Source organism: Caloenas nicobarica, chromosome 3 (genome assembly GCF_036013445.1).
Source record: "Caloenas nicobarica isolate bCalNic1 chromosome 3, bCalNic1.hap1, whole genome shotgun sequence".
Classification (NCBI taxonomy): domain Eukaryota; kingdom Metazoa; phylum Chordata; class Aves; order Columbiformes; family Columbidae; genus Caloenas; species Caloenas nicobarica.
This window is the reverse complement of record NC_088247.1, coordinates 103,391,142-103,413,143: the sequence shown is the minus strand read 5'-3', so window position 1 is coordinate 103,413,143 and position 22,002 is coordinate 103,391,142. Positions and strand designations below refer to the sequence as shown.

General features: G+C 42.8%; 1 protein-coding gene across 1 annotated transcript; it reads left to right on the top strand.

The window, feature by feature from the left end:
* Positions 1-3,953: 3,953 nt before the first annotated feature.
* SDE2 (SDE2 telomere maintenance homolog) lies at positions 3,954-16,482 on the top strand. The gene is made up of 7 exons (XM_065632898.1): positions 3,954-4,085; positions 4,979-5,096; positions 7,236-7,347; positions 7,875-8,044; positions 8,774-8,885; positions 9,509-9,917; positions 12,864-16,482. The coding sequence occupies exons 1-7, from the start codon at positions 3,975-3,977 to the stop codon at positions 13,077-13,079; spliced, it is 1,248 nt and encodes a 415-aa protein (XP_065488970.1). The 5' UTR covers positions 3,954-3,974; the 3' UTR covers positions 13,080-16,482.
* Positions 16,483-22,002: the final 5,520 nt, after the last annotated feature.

Sequence of the window (22,002 nt, the reverse complement as noted above, 5' to 3'; positions counted from 1 at the left end):
GTCTCTGAAGTAAAAAATGTTCCCTCATGTCATACAGCATCTTAATTATTCTCCTAAAAACATATACACAAAGGTTTCTTTTCATCTTCTCCTGAGCCTCCATGCAAAAATAATACAAAAACGTGTAATACATTTAAGTCTTGCAAATATATTATCTGCAACTTACATGTTGGGATACCATTAAGATGTAAAAGAAAATATTTCCAGATGAGCCAGTCTCCATATATACGACAGTACATGAATGACTGTCTAGCAGATGGAAAACCCACTCTTAAAAGACATGTTTTCAAATTCTTGAAGTGACTTCAGTGGACAAAATTTATCTTTGTTAGTATCTCTGCACACTTTGAATATGCTAAAAGAAACATACATCACTGTTTCATATTTTAAGTGGTATCTTTCATCCCTTCTCTTTTCCATGTCTAGGAAGATTTTTAGAAGTGAGGAACATTGAATTCTTATCAGAGCAACTTTCGACCCATCCTTTGTTAACCTGGGTACCTTGTGAACAACTGGGTTTGTGTTCCTCACTCCCAAAGGCATCTTTCATGTGCAGATTAGAATTCCAGGGCCAATGAGTATCCTCTCAGTACAGACTCTTGCATAACGTGATCTTGCTCTTGACAGACCATTATTGAGCACTATAAAACACTGCTACTAGTATTAAGACGGAATATACTGGAGGAAACAATAAGGATGAATGAATGAATGAATGAATGAACGAATGAACAAATAGCAGCATTATGACAGTTACACATCTGATTGTTCCAGATATTGTAAAAACTCTGTTCTACGTTAAATCAAGTAACAGATTTTAAGCAGAAAATAGTCTAGTCTGACACACTGCATATTATAGGCCACAGAACCACCCAATAACCACACCCAATAACTCAGGCATCACACGCACAGATATCATAATGAAATAATAAAAGGATGGTTAGTCTCTTCTCTTAAATTATGTCAAGATACCAAGAAGTTTTAAATTCTAGTCTTGGTTCTTCCAAAAGTGATATAACCTGTTTGCCTGAGTGTCACTATTTAAAAAGTCAGAGTACTTACTTATCCCGCAAGGATACTGTCCAGTTTAATTAATTATGTCCTTAAAAATCTTTCTAAATGAAAAGTGGCAATCATGATTTATTAATTAAGTCTAAAACACCACTGCAGAATCAGCGACTGATCATTGTTTTATCAAGAGAATAATATTTCTAATAAAACGAATTTCAAATGATAAATTATAATAACAGCCTTTTTGACTTTAGACTTCGTTTGTGAGGAGCAAGGCAATAGACTTTTGATGAGTTCTAGGAAGAGAAACGTAATCAAGAACAAGACAGAGGAAAGCTCACCCACTGACATTAACGTGGCACCAGCTAAACAGCATTGCATAAATCATGAGAATGGGGACTATCTACCTAGCACAGCTGCAGGACCAAGCTGAAAGAAAACTACTCCTCTAGGCTATTAGATGTCACCTGCTTGTAGCCTGACTATGTGCAAGGATCTGCACAAGTCACCTAGATACAACCACCCAGAACCGGACAGAGTACGGTATTCGTAGTCCAAAACTACCTGTAAGGTGGCAACGTATGATCTGCAAACGGCTGGATTTATGTCAGAATGACTCTGCTGCTGTCAGCTCTCATGCTCACAGGTGTATCGCAGCTTTGGCCTGTATGCACAGGCAGAATCCCGGTGTCAAGAGTCATGACAGGCAGCTGTCATTGGCACACACCTCCTCTTGGGGTGCACTGGGCCCTCCTTTTTTGGTCCACTTTTCCCTGTGATGTGTTAGCTAAGATACTCCTCACTGGGAAATTATAGTTCCGTTGGTGCTCACCAGGGCCAGGAATTCACCAGCACAGATATAAGAGTAGTTCGAAACATTCGGAAAATAATTACACTGACTCAGCCCATTCACTGGACAGTCCTGCAGCCCAACTCTTCCCTGGACAACTCCGCCCGTACTGACAAGCTCCACACCCTCAGCGCCAACAGCGGGAGCTTCAGAGGAGGAAATGAATCATGCCCTCGGAATGCAACCGAAATCCCACAGACCTAAGAAAATACTCATTCATCTGCATATGTATATGTGCATGCTTCGTATATTCCAATTACATTTCAATCAGATACTGCATACGAATAAAAATACTCCAAGTCTAGTAGAATTTAACAGTAGGTGGCATTCCGCAGATATGGCATGTGATTATAAATGAAACAAGCAGTACCACATGACTTAAAATACAACTGAATTTGGGCCTGATCCAGCACAAAATAACCGCAGCTTTTCCAGGCTACACAGACATCAATCAGGTTTGAATGGTTGCACTGTGGCATCATGACACATAATTCAGAAACATCAACTTGTTATAGAAAGTAAAGTCAATAAGGGATTGTCTAAACTGGGTCAAAATGCTTTGTGAAAATATTTTAGCTAAAATTAATATAGCATAAGAAAGGGGGGGGCAAAGTTTGATTTGTGAGTTGGCCAAGACAAGCCCATGGGGAGATCCCCTTAATTAAATTATTATTAATTTGTTTACATTTGCAAGTGAAGTCTGCACTTCTGGGTCAGGTTACCTCCATGCTCCTTCGTTTCCCTGCTTCCTCCTTTTTTACCACGTTGACTTAAGACGGCCAGGCATGATGGCTACCTCTTCGTGCTCCAGCCTGGCCAAGCAGCACAGCTCTTCAGCAAGCAAAAAGGGTGGGACAGCCACAGCACCGAACTTTCCAGAACAGCCAAGCAGCTCAGACACGAGCCCCATCTTTTTAAAGCAGCGTTGATACCTAAGGCCTGAATTTAGCCACATGCTCTGACATACGTCTTGCTTGCTAACATGATATTTTCAGGGTGCCACGGGCGACCCTAGCAGGGAAGCTCCCCTTGGATGGGGGCAGAGCTGAAGTGGGCAGATTATGCCATAAGCAACAGATCTCGTCCATGCTGCTGCTAAACAAAAAGGCACCGCAGGTAACATTGTTATTTGGAAATACGGTGATGGGTGTATTTGATAAGATCTCGGTGGGGGCAGCCTAACAAAGTCTTTGCTGGTGTTTGCAGAAGTTCCCAGCAGAGACAGCTGGTAGCGACCCACAGAATCACAGGATGTCAGGGATTGGAAGGGACCTTGAAAGATCATCCAGTCCAATCCCCCCGCCGGAGCAAGAACACCTAGAAGAGGTTGCACAGGAAGGCGTCCAGGCAGGTTTGAATGTCTCCAGAGAAGGAGACTCCAGAACCTCTCTGGGCAGCCTGTTCCAGTGCTCTGGCACCCTCATTGTGAAGAAGTTTCTTCTCATATTTAAGTGGAACCTCCTGTGTTCCAGTTTGCACCCACTGACCCTTGTCCTATCCTTGGTTGTCACTGAGAAGAGCCTGGCTCCGTCCTCCTGACACCCACCCTTTACACCCTTTCAATACCCTCAGGTGGATGGTTATGCCGAAGACATGGAGGGGATTTGAAGCCACTGAAGAACGCGACAGTTACAGTGTCTGGGTCAGCACCAAACGTCTGTGCGTGTCCTTTTCTGGAGAGGCACAGGTGTGTGTTTTCTCCTAACCAGTGCTCCAGTCCCTGAGGAAAATCTTCTTTCCTGTGAGGGTGCCAGAGCCCTGGAACAGGCTGCCCAGGGAGGTTGTGGAGTCTCCTTCTCTGGAGACATTCAAACCCGCCTGGACACCTTCCTGTGCGATCTGCTCTGGGTGAACCTGCTTCAGCAGGTGGGCTGGACTGGATGATCTCCAGAGGTCCTTACAGGAAAATGGCGCCGTATTTGATCGGACAACTTAACGGCTGCACGGTTCCGGGGGGCGGAGGGCGGGGGGGAGGCCGCTGCGGCCTAAGGCCGCAGCGGCCTCCCCCCCGCCCTCCGCCCCATTCTCCTCCCGCTCCTCCCTCTCGGCCGTTATTGGCTCGCTGTCGTCACACGCGCATGCGCGGCGGCCGTTGAGCGACGTCTGAGGGGAAGCGATGGCGCTGCTGGTGCGCGACCCGCTGGATTCCCGGGCGCGGCTCTTGGCGCTCCCCTCCGGCGGCGCCGGCTCGGTGCGCGGCCTCCTCCGCGATCGCGCCCGGGCGCTGGTGAGTGAAAGGTGGGGGAAGCGGTTGCGGGGGTGCGGTGGCGGGGTGAGGCTCCCGGTTCCGGCGGGCAGGCCGCGGGGCTGCCCGGGCCCGCTCCCCGGCCTCGCCGCGGTGCTGAGGCGGCTGGCGGGATGTGGCGACTGCCGGCCCGCTTCTTCGCGGTGCGGTCGCTTCGCTGAGCTGGAGGGTTTGTCCCGAAAGTCCTGTAGTCTCTCGGATATACATATAACTATGTAAAGGGTGAGTGTCAGGAGGATGGAGCCAGGCTCTTCTCGGTGACAGCCAATGATGGACAAGGGGCAACGGGTATAAACTGGAACACAGGAGGTTCCACTTAAATACGAGAAGAAACTTCTTCACAATGAGGGTGCCAGAGCACTGGAACAGGCTGCCCAGGGAGGTTGTGGAGTCTCCTTCTCTGGAGACATTCAAAACCGACCTGGACGCCTTCCTGTGTAACCTCGTCTGGGTGTTTCTGCTCTGGCGGGAGGATTGGACTAGATGGTCTTTCAAGGTTCTTCCCAATCCCTGACATTCTGTGATATGTATGGAAGGGATCAATCTTGAATTCTTGACAGTCCAAAAATGTCCGTTTGGTTTTGCTCCCTTTTTTTTTTTTTTTTTTAAAACGTAGAGTGTTTGAACACCTAGTGTAGATTTTCTCATGGCACGGCTTTTCCCCATTTGTGTTTACCAGCTGATTTTAGGCTGTGTTTAATCTTTCAGTAAACAAGAATTAAGGCACCATAGAGAATGTTTATGTTTTTAAGATCATCTGGTTTGCTTCCCCTCTGTCCCTACAGTAAGGAAGGAAACGCTGCTCCTTAATGATTTACTCTGTCAGAATGCTGCTTTTTCAGTCAATCATATGATTCAATTTTGCTGTTTTTTAGAATATTCCTGAAGAGAGTTTGTATGTGAAATGTAACGGACGACTGGTTAATGATGAAGATGTATTGCAGAATGGAGCTGTTTATAGTCTGGAACCAAGACTTTGTGGTGGAAAAGGAGGTTTGTTGCTTAACTGCTTATTATTGATTAGATTCTTAGGTTAAAAGACTTTTATTATACCATAGTCTATACTGATAGCAGCAGTGCTAATCTATTAGCAGGTCTCTTGTGATGTGGATGACTGTGATATAATGTCTGAGAGCTGAAACCAAAGTCTGTGTGTAAAGGTAAGAATTGTCCAGGGAAGCAGCAGTTCAGCTAACAGCTTTGCTGGCAAAGCCCTTCTGTGCATCCTTTGTCAGCTTGTTCTACTAGTAGAAATCTGTAACATGCATCAAAGTGACTTCAGAGTTGAAATTGTGTTTAAAAGCACCAAGCTTCCTGGCTTCCTCAGTTTCATCCATGGTCACGTAGGACAAATATTCCAGGTACAAATAGTCTGCTATCCGAGTATGTTATATGACCCAATTGATTTTGTCTTGTCTTATTTGAAAAAGCATATAAATGCCATGATCTCAGTGTCCTAAGAACTAAATAATTCAATCTAAACTAGACTCTTTATTTATTGACAATATATTTTAACCATGTTACAGAAGATGTATATTAACTATATAAAGCGATACAGCCACTGCCAATGTGGGCATTCCCTAAAATGGCACATAATGGATGAAGCAAGTTTAGCAGAGTGTTTGAGTTTAATTGGAGTCAGTATGTTTGCTTTTTGAATCCAGTTCTCAGAATTTTCCAGCCGTTGAGCTAAAATGCTGAATAATTGTGCAGCCTTGTGTCAGACTGCAGCAACTTACTTTGCCTTTTTCAGTTTTAGATACAACTGGAAATAATTATTGTTGCTATGGCTTATGAGGTATTGAGGTTTCTTTAAGTGTCCTATGAGTAGTGTATATGGTATAAATTCATAGTATAGAATGCTTCTTTCTTGGCTATTGTCTATCAGCTTCAGTTATCCCAGGATGCCACAGGATATGTGTTCTGTGACTCGCTCAGAGTTACTGATGTGCCATTGGGGTCAGTTTAAAGCTGTTCTTTAACAATTCCATCTGCTTTCTAAAGTCTGCCTTTTGTTTTGACTTTGTAACTTAATTGCCTGATAAAAACAGGCAAACAAACACAGGTCAGAACTATTAAGATGTACTGTATGATCTCAAGGGGATACAGACTGTGCAGACTTAGAAGAGAATTGAACATTTTCAGACCTAATTCAGCACCTGCAATCTTAATGAACCCATTGCTGTTAATTTTTGGGACTGTGCCTGGCTAGGTGTAGCAGCAAGCTCCACATTCTTCAGAATGTAAAAATTCAGTGGCATGTTTCATGAGCTACAGAAATTCTCCTTACCAATGGCAGCAATTGGTTTTATTAGTTGAACATAGTACGTGTTCTGCTTCATGTTGGCTGTTTGGATTTGTTACTGTTTGTAGCACTCCTTAAAGATTTGTTCACCTTCTAGTTACAAACCAGTATTTGGCACTTTCAAATTGCTTGAAGGATTATATTAATATTAAATCACATTGTGTTTCTTTGAGGTAGTTAAAAAAGTGTCTTTTCTCTGTAAACAACACAAGGTAGGACCGAGTGAGAGAAATTAGTCGTCTTGCCTATGACTAATTAGTGCTGAGGAGTATATGGAAATGTATTTTGGGGTGCTTTCCAGCATAACCTTATACGTCATTATCATCTTGGTGAAGCAGCTAAGGCTATCTCCTAAAAAAAGTTATTTTCTTTTTTTGTCAGATTTTTAAAAGGGTATTTGAATTTTGTAGGGGCTTAAGGGGGAGGTGTATATATCTTGGCTAAATTAGAAAGGACCCAAAATGTTATCTTGGGATGAAAAAGGTTTCAAACCATTTTGCTGAGGAATCCAGAAACAGGCTTCCATTTCAGAAGTACTGCACAGTTTCTAGTAAATTGAGTCCATCTGGTGTGGTATCAGGAGAACAAAAATGAGATGAGTGGTAAATGCTGAATCCCTTTTTTTCCCTTCAGTGCTTCAGCATTTCATCCCATGACAGTTTTCCAACATGTTGCGACTTTTAACTTACCCTTTATTTCAGTTGCATTGAGGGAGAAGGAAGTGTTGAATTAACCGTATTAGTTTTCCCTAACTGATTCTTTTGTTGTGTACTGGCTTACCTCCATTTGCTTCTGTTTAGCTGATTCTTGATTACTTTTTTTCTCAGGGTTTGGCTCTATGCTGCGAGCACTTGGTGCTCAGATTGAAAAGACGACAAACAGAGAGGCTTGCCGAGATCTCAGTGGAAGGAGACTTCGAGATGTCAATCATGAAAAAGCGTAAGGCATTTTCTTCAAAGCTAGAATTATAAAATAAACTGACCATGTAGTTTACTGTTAACAAAAGAGGTCAAATGACAGGCAGTTGTAGCAATGAAATTTTATTTTGCATACTAGAAAGAGCAAAAGTGAAATCTTAAGCACAGACTGGAAGTCTTCTGACTGTAATTATGTTACTGCAAAATAGATGTGATTGTACTTCTGCCTACTTCTGAGCGACTATTCAGCACATCTTGGTTTTCTCATCTGGAATTCTCACAGTTCTTTTCTCTGAAGCTGCAAGACTATGATGTTGGGGATGTGTGATCTCACTGCTGTTCCTGACTTCCGAACCAAACCTTACTCTCTTTGCTCCAGCAGAATCTCTCTATATTCCTTCGGTAATTCCCCTGTGTGATATTAGTTGTCTTTTTCTATTGTCTCCCATCCAAACAGGTGGTAGAAACATTCAGTATTTGCAAAGCAGCAAACTGTTATTACATGAAGTGTTGGCAGTACTCTCATTTTCATGGTTCTGTCACCTGCAGGATGGCTGAATGGGTGAAGCAGCAAGCAGAACGGGAAGCAGAAAAAGAGCAGAGGCGCTTGGAAAGGCTGCAGCGGAAACTTGCGGAGCCAAAGCACAGTTTCACAAATCCAGACTACCTGCAGCAGTGTCATGAAATGGCTGAGCGACTAGAAGATTCAGTCCTTAAAGGTATTACAGTTTAACCTAACTTTCTATCAAAAAATAAAGCAAACTATAAGTCTCTTTAGCCTCACTCCAGTAGGAAAAAAATTTTTTTAAAATGCTGACAGGAACTCAGTTGAATGAAATTCTAAATTCTGGTAAAATTTGTTTGACTTAATTTTTCCTCTTTGGCTGCTCTTTCTCTTAAATTGCATTGAACAATGTAACACGGATACAAGTGATGGTTCATCTTGCTGTGCTACAGTGTCATCTCATAATAAAAGCAAAATTCTGTGAAGGTAGTGTTGCTAGTTCAGCTGTAAGAATTACATAATCATTTTCAGTGAAATAATAAAATATGAACAGGTCTTATGTAAAAACTAGAGATTTAAGCCAACTACAAAATACCTTGTTTTACTCACTGTTCTTTATAGTTATTTTATTTATCCACAAATTGTTCCCTTGCTGGCAGCTTGGTAGTGAAACTTGAAGCTGAATGGGATGTAGAATCTGAGAGTTCAGTTCAGGAACCCAATTTTTATTAAATTTTTATTAACTCTGTGCCTTATTAAAGCGGTGTAGGAAAGTTTTTGCTGCTGCTGAGTTTATTTTAAAACTTTGAGTTTACATAAATGCACCAATAGTAATTATTTTCAGTTAGTGTTTTAAATTGCATCTGAAATTAAAAGATAAGTAGAATTTACAACATATATGAATTACGTACTGATGAAGTAGACTTTTAACTTTGTTTTGGAGGATTGCAAGCTACTTCAAGCAAAATAGTGTCACCAGAAAGTGGCGATAGTCGGAAGCGTCCAGGTGAATCTGGAAAGAATGGAACGAAACCTCGAAAAAGAAAGTGTTTTTGGTAAGCATTATGCCTTGTTTTTATACTCAAGTATTAAGCCTTGAACAGGATGAAACGTTAAGTACGTACAAGTAAGCAACATCTTATCTGTGATGTAGACTTAAATAGGAATAAGTACATCAAACTGATTAAATTGGAGAACTGGAAGTAAATGTTGTTGTGTTCATATAATTCTGTCCCAGCTGGAGCAGATATAATTTATTTGCAGAAATAGGTACCCTCCCACCCCCCACTTCCTAATATGGTTATATTCTATTATCTCTCATTGTCCTTTTTTTGTTAATGAATAAAACTTGAATTGAACTTTTAAAAAAAAAAAAAAATCCTGGAATTTTTCACCTAATGTAACATGAAATAGAAGCCTTAATGATTCTAGTGGTCTTTGGAGTAGCAATAGGTAGCACACATTTCTGTAGTGGGAATGCTTCAAAAAGATACCTGTTTAGGGGGAATGTTCAATATTACCAGCTCTTCCATGTACTAAACTATCCTAAATACCTGCTATAGTAGTTCACTGCAGCTCTTTGAAGTGAGTTTTGGAAAGAGAAGTGTGATAATCAAAATATTTTTTTAAAAAAGTGAAAATAGATGAATATTCATTAGTAATGTACTGATTATGCCAGGCTGGGACTGGAAGGATTGGATGATCGTGACAGTTCTGATTGTGAGGATGACAGTGAAGATGACTCCCCTCATACATCTGATGGAAGTTGTCCATCAGGCAGCAAATCTAATGAAAATGCTGGAAATCCAAATGAATGCTCAAGTAGCTCTGTGGATTCGGTAGAGGATGGTCCAGCTACCAGTGCAAATGAGAAACCACCAGAGCAGCCAGAAGGTGCTGGAAGAAATGTGCAAGGAGAAACACATGCAGGTGGGAAAACTGAAATTTCAGCTGATGAAAACAGTAAAATGACAAAGCCCTTGAAGGAAGAGGCCCAAGTAAAGAGTGAGGTAACCCAGGCTCTGAAAGAAGAGGAACAAGAAAATGTTTCTTCTAAAGCACAAGAAACAAACCAGTTACAGAGCACAGTAAGTATGAAGCAGTACAAAATGTGATATATCTTTTCCGCTGCTTTTACTCGATCACTTTTCCCTTTGTGGATCGCAGAAAAGAGGAGGGGATTTGTATCCTATGACTTCAATGCATTAGATGTAAGTGCCTGAATTAGAATAATAGTCTCCCTAACAAGCTAATAGAATCTCCAGAGTTTGATTCAGAGTACAAAAAATCCCAAGGTTAAAAGGAAAAGCAGCTTAACTGAAGATGCATTGTACGACTTACGAAAATGGAATGTAGCAAGTTAATGAAAACTACAGCCAAAGAAGGCTCTTGGTTGACAGTGTCTCCATGGAGAAAGTTGAATTATAGTACAGTAGCATTGTCTTGAAATCTGCTAAGTAGAATGGATCAAGGAATAACTTTAGAAGGTTAAGATTTTCATAGTGTGGAGTTTCTAAGATGTAGTTGACCTTGACTGTCTACTATTGTCTTTCCTGAGATCCATGTTTCCCCTTGGAGTTTTTTCGTTGTGGGTTTGTTTTGGTTTTTTTCCCCCTTTGTACATTAATGGATACATTCTGGATCCAAAATTCTTTACTGGGGGGAAGAGGAGAAGGAAAATAAAACCCTTTTGTAGAAAGATGCTTACCAATACTTCTAGAGACATTACCAAACACTGTCCAATTTTACTAGTCTTATTTATAACATAATTTTACCTTAATGTTTATAATTGATGTCAACGTTTAAATTATAAAAGTTGTTCCAAGTAGACATCCCCTAAGCCATTCAGCTGGTCTGTCTTTCTTAGTTTCTATTATAAAAAGACCCGAGTCTAATTCACAGAGAGCCCTAGTAGTCAGGTGCAAACTTCAGTTCTTCATTGACTATTTAAACTCCGAAAGCAGCAGCTCCTTTGAGGCAGGGTGAGTATAAATGATGGGCTTCATCTGAACTGTGAAGAATGGTGGAAGAGTGGCTTTAAAATTGATCATCTAGTGTATGCATGGTGGAAGAAGGTCTGTATTATAACCATACCATTATCTCTGCTGGCAATCTGGGTTGGTGTCACAGCCCTCAGCCAGATCAGGAGCAGTGCTGACCATGAGTTTCCTTCTCTGGTGATTGACACAAGGATGGCTGGGGTTCTTTCCTGAAGAGACTTTTTGGATCAGTTTTTCACCCAAGAGAGAATATAGCTTCTCTCACTGAAGTGATGAAAGCCAAGGTGCCAGTACTTGTGCATCATTGCTCCATGTATAATATTACTTTTAAATTTTGGGGGCTAGCAGTAAAACAAAATGTGGTGCTTTTTTGGGGCCAGGGAGTTGCTTGGCTTTTCTGTCTTGTTTCAGCTTGAGCAGAAAGTCTACCATCGGTTGCTACTGCCAATGACTGAATTCTTATCAAAAAGTTTAATACAGTCAAATGGAAAAAAGACCAAGGATTGTAATCTGACAAATTAGAGCTTTGTCATCTACTGTACTATTAGAGCTGGCAAATTTTAAACAGGATGTTTACCATTCTTCACTGTTTACCTTTTGCTCTATTCCTAGAACAGGAAACTCCACCAATGCTATGGCAGATTGTTATTGCAGGTGGAAATATTTTTATATTAATAGTAGTCCTTGGTGGATTTTTTTTAAGTAGGATGAGAATAATGAGACAACCAGTCTTTTTTTGTATGCTTAGTGGGACAAAGGTTAAAATTCAGCAAATTGTATTTGCTGAGTTCATAACGGAGCGGTCTGATTCCCAGTGGTGGTATGGCTTGCTGTGAAGTCCCTTGAACTCCAGCATGATATGGCTGATACGTGCATTAAGTATTGAATGAAACAGGCTTGGATTTTTGTGTCCTTTATAGTGTGTTAATGTTTGGTGTTAGTGTTTAGTGTGGTAGTAAATTCCAACATTTGAATTATCCAGTCTTTGTCCATGTTCTTTTGTGGACAAGATCCTGGGCTTGGACTAGATAATCTATAGAGGTCCCTTTCATTCTCAGTTATTCTCCAAGTATACTAATTTCCTTTTAAGATGAAATTTTAATCCATTTTCTTGGGGCGGGATGAGATGTGAACTTTATAACTTGCTCTTTTGTTAATCTCACTAAAAGACAGTGCTTTTATATCTGTTTCTGTAACTACAGTGTAACTACCTTAGAAATAACTATTCACGCTCCTTCCTGCTCCTGCTGGGGGCATATTGGCTATATTCTACATTTGGCTAAAAAGGGGCTGTTAGATTTGCTGTGCCTCTGGAAGCAAAGGCTAAGCTACTGAACTGCTAGGTGAGATGATGGGCTGTTGGTTAATTCCACTTTCTTGAGAGTACTCAACTTCCCTGGGGCTAAAACAAATGCTGGCTATTTTGTTTCTAGAGGAATAGGATTAAATACTGCCATTTACTTTTTTTTTTTTTTACTTTATTGGCATTCCTCTATTGCAAGTAGAATGAGTTAATTGTAGCGGAATGATTTTTAAAGTTCAGCAGTGTTTATATAATTTAAAATGACCAGTGCTTCTGTCTTGGAGGCTGTGTACACTGCAAGCCTAAGAACATCTGCAGCTTGTCTGGATATGTTAGACCAAGCCTTTAACTAGCAGAGGCACTGCGAGGAGTAGAATTGTAGTGGCAGAGTTGGACACCAGGTCCAAAGCTCACCTGGGCATGCACACCCCGCTCTTGGATGTGTTATATCTGCTAAGATTTGCATGTTTTACAATTAGGCTGCTAGCTAGCTTCAATTTGCTTGTATGTGATGCAATAATACTTTACCTGGGTAGCATAAATACTGCTAATAATGAGAATATCCAACATATACACAGGGAGACATTTATTAACTTTATTAAGTCATTAGAAGTTTAAGATAATCCTAATTGAAGGTCTTCTGTAAAGTGAAACATTCTGTCTATACTTGTTCCTCCCCCTAATCAGGAAGCAAATAATAATAGTCTGATGGGATGTTTTTCTCTTTGCAGGAGGTGGAACCAATAGACCTGCTGGCATTCAACTCTGCTGCTGAAATGGAAGCCCTGGGTTTAGACAGACTGAAGATGGAATTGATGTCATTAGGACTGAAATGTGGAGGAACTTTGAAGGAAAGAGCAGCAAGGCTTTTTTCAGTGAGAGGTCTATCTAAAGACCAGATCGATCCTGCCTTATTTGCTAAGCCCGCTAAAGGGAAAAAAAAGTGATATTTTAAACACAATTTTTTAATCTGTTTTAATTTTTCTTATTCTGTTGTCATTCTGTACAGCCACATAGAGTTCTTTGGCATCCCTGGATGGTCTCTTGTTTCTGTTTTTAAGGAAGTTTGGTTAACGTAACACAGAGTAAGTCACTAGATAGTGAGTTAGTTATGTATTCAATATTAAAGGAATGAAACTACTATCTTTTGATAAACTTTACAAATAGTTATGTCTTGATACAACAGGTAGAAGAAACTTACTGTTTATGGAAAGAAACAGCCTGAATGTTTTCTGGAAAATGGTTGTGTGACACTGTCATAATGTTTTTTTAAGAAAAAATCGCAATCCTTTCTCAGCTTTATGTTGAATCTCCTTAATGTGTGTTCCACTTAGCACAGTTACAACTGTCAAATGAGAAACATTGAACTATGATCCAGGCTTAAAAGCTGAAGTATCTTTATATAAAAATAAGATTTTTATATGTGTATGGTCAGTATAATTAAATACACTCTTCTGTGAGTTTCTGTGGGATGTCAGGTTTCAATACGATAGAAATTATTAATGCGTGTAAGTATTTCTTTTAGAAGAAGTTAAATAGGGGTATTTACTTATTTGGCTCTGGAAAATTATCTGAGGGAAAAGAGAAATCAAATCTTTAAGAACTGAAAAAAGAATATGCTTGCTGGCTGCTGAAGGCTAGTAAGATACAGAGTGGTCATCTGAAGCTGAATGGGAAATTTAGGATGGTTTTAATTTTTTTTTTTTTTAATGGTAAAAGTAATGGAATTGTCCCCTGAGGACTTTAAATATCTGCAGTGCTGGTGCTTTATCCTAGCACAGTGTTTGTAGCCTCTGTGCCAGGTGTTACCCTGTGGGGTGCTGAGAGCACCTTGCTGGAAGGGCAGCCTGTTCGTGTGACTGCAGGTGCAGATGCCACCTCTCTGGTTTGAGAGGCTTTTAAAAAGTGCTTTGGACTTCAGGTTTTACCACTGTATGCTGGAAAATATTATGTTTATGATCTGCTTATCATTTTTTCTTAGAGAGATGCTTGAAAAATTAAAAATCACATCTCCTGTTCTGACGTGGTACCACCAGTTTTTAAAAATTGGCTCAGAAAGTGAAGTTTTGCGTTGCAATACTGATAGGAAATGGGCTTCAAATGCTAGGAAATCAGTTCATTCCTGTAGTATTTAATGTTTCTGACATGAGCAGTTTGTATTGGGCATTTCAGTGAGTTTTGCGGTCTTGCAGCTTCTCTGAGAAGCTGTTTTGTTTCTGCTTGGAGGTTTGGGGTTGAGAGAGGGTGTTAAAGCTCAGGGATTTATTCTTGACAGCCTGTGAAATCAGGTGTGCTGGTGCAGCTGCTCCCAAGTGCTGGTTCACCTGACAGCTTGCCCTTCCCTCACCCACTCGACCTTCCCAGGCTTGCTTTGTTATCAAATGAGGTTGAATGCTCGGTGCCCCGCAGGTTTTTGTGTCTGTCTGTCCGTCCCCACGTCCCTCCGCGGGGGCGGCGAGAGTCCCGTGCCAGCAGGTGTCGCTGCGGACCTGGGCTTCGACCCGTCCCCCATCCCTCCCACCACCACCCAAAGCGTATTGGATGTGGTTAAATGAAAAATGGAAGTCCTAGGTATCCTTGCAGCTGAGTGTCCTCAACTTTCAAATTCACATCTGCAAGATAAGCCTCGTTAGCATCCCAAGGCATTACGATAAGGATAGGCAGGTATTTGCAGTGGTGGTAATTACACCATGAAGCAGCACTTATTGGTCTGTTTGATGTAGTGTTCTGAAAACATAAGTCACGGCACTTGAGGGCTAAATTGTTAAAGCACATTTAAACCATTCTTTACCTAGATATGGGATCTGAAAGTAGTGAACTTGGTATTTTGCAGCTTATTAGCGAAATCTGGTTTATATGTTAAGCAGTGACTTAAATGCAGCATATGATATAGTAGGTAAGAAGATGTTTGGCAGTAAAGCACTTGACATGTCTGACATTTTAATCTATAAGGGAGACTTGGAAAATTTGGAGAGGAAAAAAAGAGGAGGAGGTGAGAGGAGAGAGATATTGAGGCTCTGCAAATCGCATCTCCTGGGGGTTGTGACATGACAAGTGGACCCTGGGTAGAAAGGAAATGGCTTTTACTGGTTATGTTTCATTAGGAAACTGGAATGGAGGGAACCTGGGAGGTCACCTCAATATAATGAAGCTTTGCTGGTGTAAATGTTGGCTGGGAATGTTGCAAACCAGCAACTTCAGTGGCAAGCCTTGAGTGTGCTGACAGCTGGCTCTCATCAACACCTGTGCATCAGTTGGGGCAGGAGAGCCTTCTGCTTTATGAACACACTCAAGCTCCTCTGTAGCATGGCAAGGATGGCATGGGCCAAAAGTGAATGCACCAGTTTAATGATGTGTTTTGGCAACAACTCTTACCTAAGTTATTTCCCCTCACTGCAATTGCACTCTTGCTTCAGTTGTGCTGATGCAGCCATTGCCAAGTCTACCCCATGTGTCACCTGTTCGCCTTTGTTGTTGTGAGTTCCTTGTTAAAACAGATCAGTTCCCTTATGGGGCACATCATGTGGCTGTAACAAATTTGTGCCAGCACAACTGACGTAGCATTACATAGGGTAGGGAATAAACACTGCTTGGTGAAAGGGAACTGGAATATTTGAAACCAGCAGTAGTGCCGAACACTTCATTGATCAACTGTGGCTTCAGTAGTGCTGGATTAAAAGAAATATCCTACATGTGTGTTAGAGGACAATAGCTTACATGTACCTTGAACCAGCTCCGTGCTTCGGCATATTTATTTGGGAATTGTTCAACTCCTGATGAGCTAAATAGGATCAAACACTTGCTCTGGGATATGCCCGTGTAACGGGTTTGCCTAGAGCAATACTCTATATGGAGAGCTGTGCGTATGGGCACTCACTGGCAATGCTGGACTTTCACTTGTCTGTAGGATGTCCTTCAGGAAATAGCTGGGTAACAAACAGGACTTAGACTGATCCTTCAACAGAACAGAAACAAGTAGGTGAAGTGCTTGAAACTTTCTTAAAAATTTGGGCAGGAAAATAAAGAAGTCAACAAATATCAGTTAAAAAAAGAATCTAAATTGAAAACATTCCAGTGTAGTGTAGGCCATTTCCATAGGACATAATGGCCTCAGAATAGAGGTGATCTTTCTAGTCCAGGACCAGAGGATAATGTAGACTTTGCCTGACCCTGCCTGCATATTTCTTTTTCTGAGGATTAATGCAGCTTTAGATTTCACAAGTGCTTCTGGTTGTAAATTCACCAAAACTGTGAACATCTTTCCAGAGAAAAGGTTCATGCTCCCACACAAACACTTCCCCAACAAGCGAGTGATGTGACTTGCAGAATTCTTCTGAAGTGTCATTTTAAATGCCTTTAATTAAAACATCTAGAAGCTCTAGAGCACTGCCTTTTGTTTCTCTTGCATTTCAGAGTTACTGACTGAAAAAAATTATTTAGCGAAAACACTGGCACAAACCTGAGGGCTTTGCTTTACCTCATACAGATTTGTCTATACCCTGGAAAGAAATGTAAGTACATATAATACACAGAAAATGGCAAGGAACAGGGCAGGTTAGTACCCAGGCAAAATATTGACATTTTCTAAGAAATTGCTTCTGGCTGTCAAGTTCAGAATTAAAACATACTGTTTCTTTCTGTGCTGCTTTCTAATAGGCCTTTGGTCAACCATCAGTGCCAAAAAGCAGCACTCTGGATCATCCAGCATCACCAAACAGGAGCATTCATAGCTAAACCCGAGCAATTTTTTTCTGGTTTCTTTCTGTGATGCAGAGGACCAGAAACTTGCTGCTGTTTAGTGAAAATTGATACTTTCATCCCAGCCCAGGAGAAAAAAAACTTCTAGAGAAATCCAATATCACAAAAGCCCACCTGGTTTGGCTTAACAGTGGTTGTGATTTCCACTAATGATTTGCATCTGGTGATCTCCCTGCAGTGTAAGGAGGACCGAAGGGTTCATACTCATGAGCGCAGTGTAAGATTAGGACTAACTGCCTGTTTTCTGTACTGAGCTACAGAGAAGTAACTTGTTGAATTTTAGTAAGACCACCACCAGCAGACACAGCGACAGCTGCCAGCATTCTAACAAAAGGCTCCTTTCCCAGTTTCCTTGCCTATGCAGTCCTCTGCAACATGGACAAATAAATGAGTTATTAATAATTAAAGCCACTTTAGTCATTTGGCCTAAACAGCACTTTGCTGGAACGTGCAGGAATTTCTTCCTTGGGTTTTCCGAGTGATGGGCTTCTGTGCTTGCTTCTCTAGGTGACACTGAACTAAGGACGGAGGAAGCATGTGTCTAGGTCCAGTACTGGATGAAACTCTCAGTGCTTTGAACAAAATACCTGACCTGAAGTCCTGTCTCTGCCCTGTGGTGCACACACATATGGTGCTGCTGCAGAGTGGGGTTATTAGGTCACGTTTATGGCATTCTGCCTGTTCCAGAAACAGCCAAAACTAATTGTTTTGATCCACCTGAAATTCATTCTTATCCAAGATTTTGCTTTCTGGAGAATGTTCACATTTTAAAGGTTTGTTTGTAGCGGTGTCTTTTCTCAGGAAGGTGCTATTTTTTAATCTTAAATGTTTCTCCAAGATATTTAACCGGAGATATTAACACATCCACCCCACAGCAGGCTTTGCTTTCAATTATAGCTGAGCAATTTGGGTGGCTTTGCGGATTAACACACCTGATGGCACCTGAAGGTAGGGAGGTGACAACTGCCCTGACCTCCTCCAGCTGCCGAGGAGGGGCTGGGCAGGCACCCCTGCTCTGCAGCGCTGCTAGGGCCTGACTCTTGAAAGTCCTGCCTGGGATGTATGGAAAGAAGAGCGGTGTTTATAAGGAGCCAGCCAGCTGGTGAAACATCTGGAAATACCACGCAGTGAAAACATCCCTGGATGTGTGGTGCTTGTGGATGATACCTATGGCATGTGTGATTGTATCCAGCAAAGGTAACTAGCTGAGACCTAAGGGTGACAGAGTCTTGTTGACCACTGGGCTGGAAGTTGGCAGTCACCTTTGAAGTAGCCATTATGAAGTGACTGCGTTCATTTTCAGCAAATGGAAAACAAATTTTTGAAGAGGATACAGGTACCTGGACTTTCAAAGGGGGAGATTTATCATTGAGAAAATTAAAAGCAGGAAAAATGTAAGCAGAAAAACACAAACATTAGGACTACCTTTAAACCAAAATTACTAAATAACTAAAAATAAAAACCCCTGATTAAGCAAATGTTGAAAAGGATACTGAGAGCTGTGGACCGATGACAAGGCTTTGCATTGCCTGATACCACCAGATAACTTAATTCCTGCCATGGTTAAAAGCTTTCTTGGCTGTTCTGGACTAGCTGGTTTAGCTGTTGGAAATCCCAGCACCTGCGCAGCTCTGGCATGCCCGTGTACCTGTGTAGGCCAGAAGGTGACAGTTTTGAATAGCTTTTTATTCTGTTTTCTTCTGAAACATGCTGAGGTTGCACACGTTGCTCTCCTGCACCTGCTCCAGGAATGGACAGAGGAGCTCTGGTCCTGCTGTGTGCTGGAGCACTTTGCACAGGAGTGAATTTCACGTTAATGGCAAAAACTAGGAGATGTTGAGACTGTTAAAGAGGCTCCTCTAAAAATATCAAAGTCCTGTGGGATCTCCGCCTTCCACCCCCGCCTTGTGTTTGTCCTGGATTCCCCTTTCCCAGACTCCAGCTGTTCCCAGCCAAAGCCGAGGAGCTCCCCTGATTATCACCTTTGCTGGGATGTGGATTGGGCATCTGACTTTTCACTGACACGGGCAATTAGAAGGCTGCCCCAAAAGGCAAAGTGCCAGACGCTCTCGGCAGGAGTTTGTGAAATGCAAAGGGGAAAAAAAAAAAAAAAAAAGAGAGGGAAAGGAAATAAGGTCTCACCAGCAGGGCAAGGCTGCAACTTAACGATTTTGAAAGAAAATTGGAAAGCAGCCTTCATTCAAATGAAACTGTAGAAGGATCAGACAAGGCAGCAGTGGCATTTAGTATGGCTTGAAACTTTTGTTATCTCACCTAAAATGTGATGATAATGCAGAGAGAAAGTGCTGCTGTCCTGCCCAAGGCTCTCGTAAAAGAAAACCTATTGGGAGACCAACAGATTTCCCTGGGCCCGGCTCCAGTAGATATTGTAGGACCTGACAGATCATCTTGCGAGCAGTGCCGTGAAGGCAGGTCAGAGCTCACAATAAGCTTTAACCCAGACGTGTTGCCGCTGTGAACGCTTACACCAGAGCTTAGCTTTAAGCATGGAGCTGCCAGGGCTGTTGAAGCCCTTAATGTGAACAGCACGCACCTCCTCCTTGAGCACCACCCCAGTGCTTTGTGCTTTCAGCCTTCGTGCAGGAGGATGCCTGATGTGTTAAAGCTTTGCCTTAAAACACCTTTAGAATTTTTGAAATTGTTTCTGCTTATATTTGATCCATTATGCTGCTGTACTGCCCTTTTGGTGTTTGTTTTGGTTTATGTGGGGGCTTTTTGTTGGTTTTTTGTTTTTTTTTTTTTTATAGCACAACATAAATGTTAATACTGAACCACACTGCTGCCAGGTACTTAAGATGTTCTGCCTTCCCTCAGAGACTGTGGTGCCACTCAGACGGAAAGGATAACATGACAGCTTGACAGCCTTTGTACGCGTTACAAGTTGTACCGATATAGAAGCAGGGAGGTAGTACACAGAAGGTATCACAGCAAATGCAGCCGGGATTGAAGATGACAAGCCAGGAGATAATTTCCAACGGCACAGGAGGATGACTGGAAAAGCCCCAGGTGTGGCAGTATTTCATCCACAGCCTGCTGCCTAGGAGTCCACGTTGCAGAAATCTCTGGAGCCTTCCCCACACCAGCCCGAACTCCAAGCCTGCTGCATTTTCACTGCAAAACCAGCTGGAGTTTGAGGAGTAACATACTGTCTCCCCAAAAGCAAACAGTTTCAATCCAAATGTGGCTTAAAAACTAGCCACAGCATCCATCATACTGAGACAGTAGCACAACTGGTTAATTTTTAATTAAGAAGCTTAATTTTTCAGCCATTTTAACAGCTGACGGTGCTGTGTACGGAGTGAGGGTGGGGGGGTCTGGGTAGTGCTGGAGGTTCCCAGGAGGCCTCACATGCAGCTGGTGGGATGGGAGGGGGGTACAGACCATGGACACGAAGAGATGGGGACGCGAGGTGCCAGACGCGGGTGTCAGCGATGCCACCGGGCTCTCTGCACTTACAGCCTTCTATAAATCAGCTCTTCCCCAGGCCTCTGCTCTGCTCTGACCACCAGCCTCGTGGCCCTGGACGGGACCACGCAGCGGGTGCGAGGGCTGTGGGGGCAGAGGGGTGGTGGGACTGAGGAGGGGGTTGCTGTAGCATCTGTGTGGCTCCCATAGCCGTAAGTAAGTACTCGTGGTGGCATGGCTTGATTGCTCATGGATTCGTGCTCTGTCCCCGCACTGTGGTACCCACAGTTCCCCCCACAGTGACACCAGGTCTTCTCAGCCACCGCCTCCTCCCTCCCCATCTCCCCCAGCTGTCACACATGTCCACAGACACCCCACTTGCTGTTATTAATATGTACCTTGTGTCCTCAGGAAACAAGAGCAAGGGGAGCTGGATACAGTGTGGGATCCTGGCGGAGGGGAGCAGAAGGAGGCTTGGCCCTTGTCCACCCTGCTGGTCGCAGCCCCCCATCCCTGCTGTGATGCTCTGTTCCCCGCTTCCCACAGCCCCGCTTGCATGGGACAGGATTTCTCTCAGGCCTGGGGGATGATATCCAGTGTCCAAGGGCTGAGGCTGGAGGGAAGGCAGGGTTAATGCTCTTCATTCTCAGGCAGGAACCTGTTCAGCTTTCTTCCCCAGGAGTGTGTGGATAAATCACTGGCTTTGTTCTTCTTGGTGGTGGCTGAGCTCATGGCCTTCAGGCTATGGGTGGAGAGGAACTGGGGGTGAAGGCCAATGCCATTGAGACAAATGCTGCATAGTCATGAGAAGGAAATGGCCAGAGATCAGTCTGGCTCATCCAATTCTGATTCCAGTAATCCATGGTGCTGTAGCCCAGCGCTGGTAACTGGTGAGTCTGTGTGTCTGCCTTTTTTTTTTCCTCTTAAATATCTTCTTTTGCCACACAAATGAAAGGTGCCAGCCAAGGTAACGGCAGGGGTGCCTGGGTGACCTCAGTCCTGGGGTCCTGCAGAGTAGTGGGGACATTTGATGCCTCGGCCTTCTGGATGAGTGATCCAAAGCCACCACAGAGCCCAACAGGTCCCTCTTTTCACCTGGTCCACAGCCCATGGCCACCCTGGCTAGCCAGACAAACTCATTTCAGAGTCCTCCCACCTGCAGTGTGTTCAGCCAGGGTCTCAGAGACCACGTCCCACAGAGATGGACAGCAGTATCTCAGTAAATTATGAACCGAGGAGTCTGACACGAAGCGTGGAAATCATTATCATTGGTGATACCCTGGCCAACAGTTCACTACAGTTTAAAAAGGGATTAAACCGCATTATCATTGTGTTTCTCTGGGGCATGTGTTGATCAGGTGTCCATAAGGAAGGGTCAGGGTTAAAACACTTCACCTGGGAAGGGAGGGGGTGGGAGGCAGCTCATCTCTTTCCCACACACGGCAGCAGTTGATTCCCTGCAAGTTTTGGCACTGCACTGCTGCAGCACATGCAGAGCATCCCCTCTGGCCTCTCAGACATGTTTCTAGGTTTTCTCTTTAAGAAAAGTGCTGGCTTAAGCTCCACAGCAGCTCAGGGAGCCGGTTCAGCCCAGCCCCAGTCCCCACCTGAGAAGATAAGCTTTACCAGAAGCAGCCAGGATCAAACAGGTAACTGGGAAGAGCTGTTACTGTATGTGAGTTCACT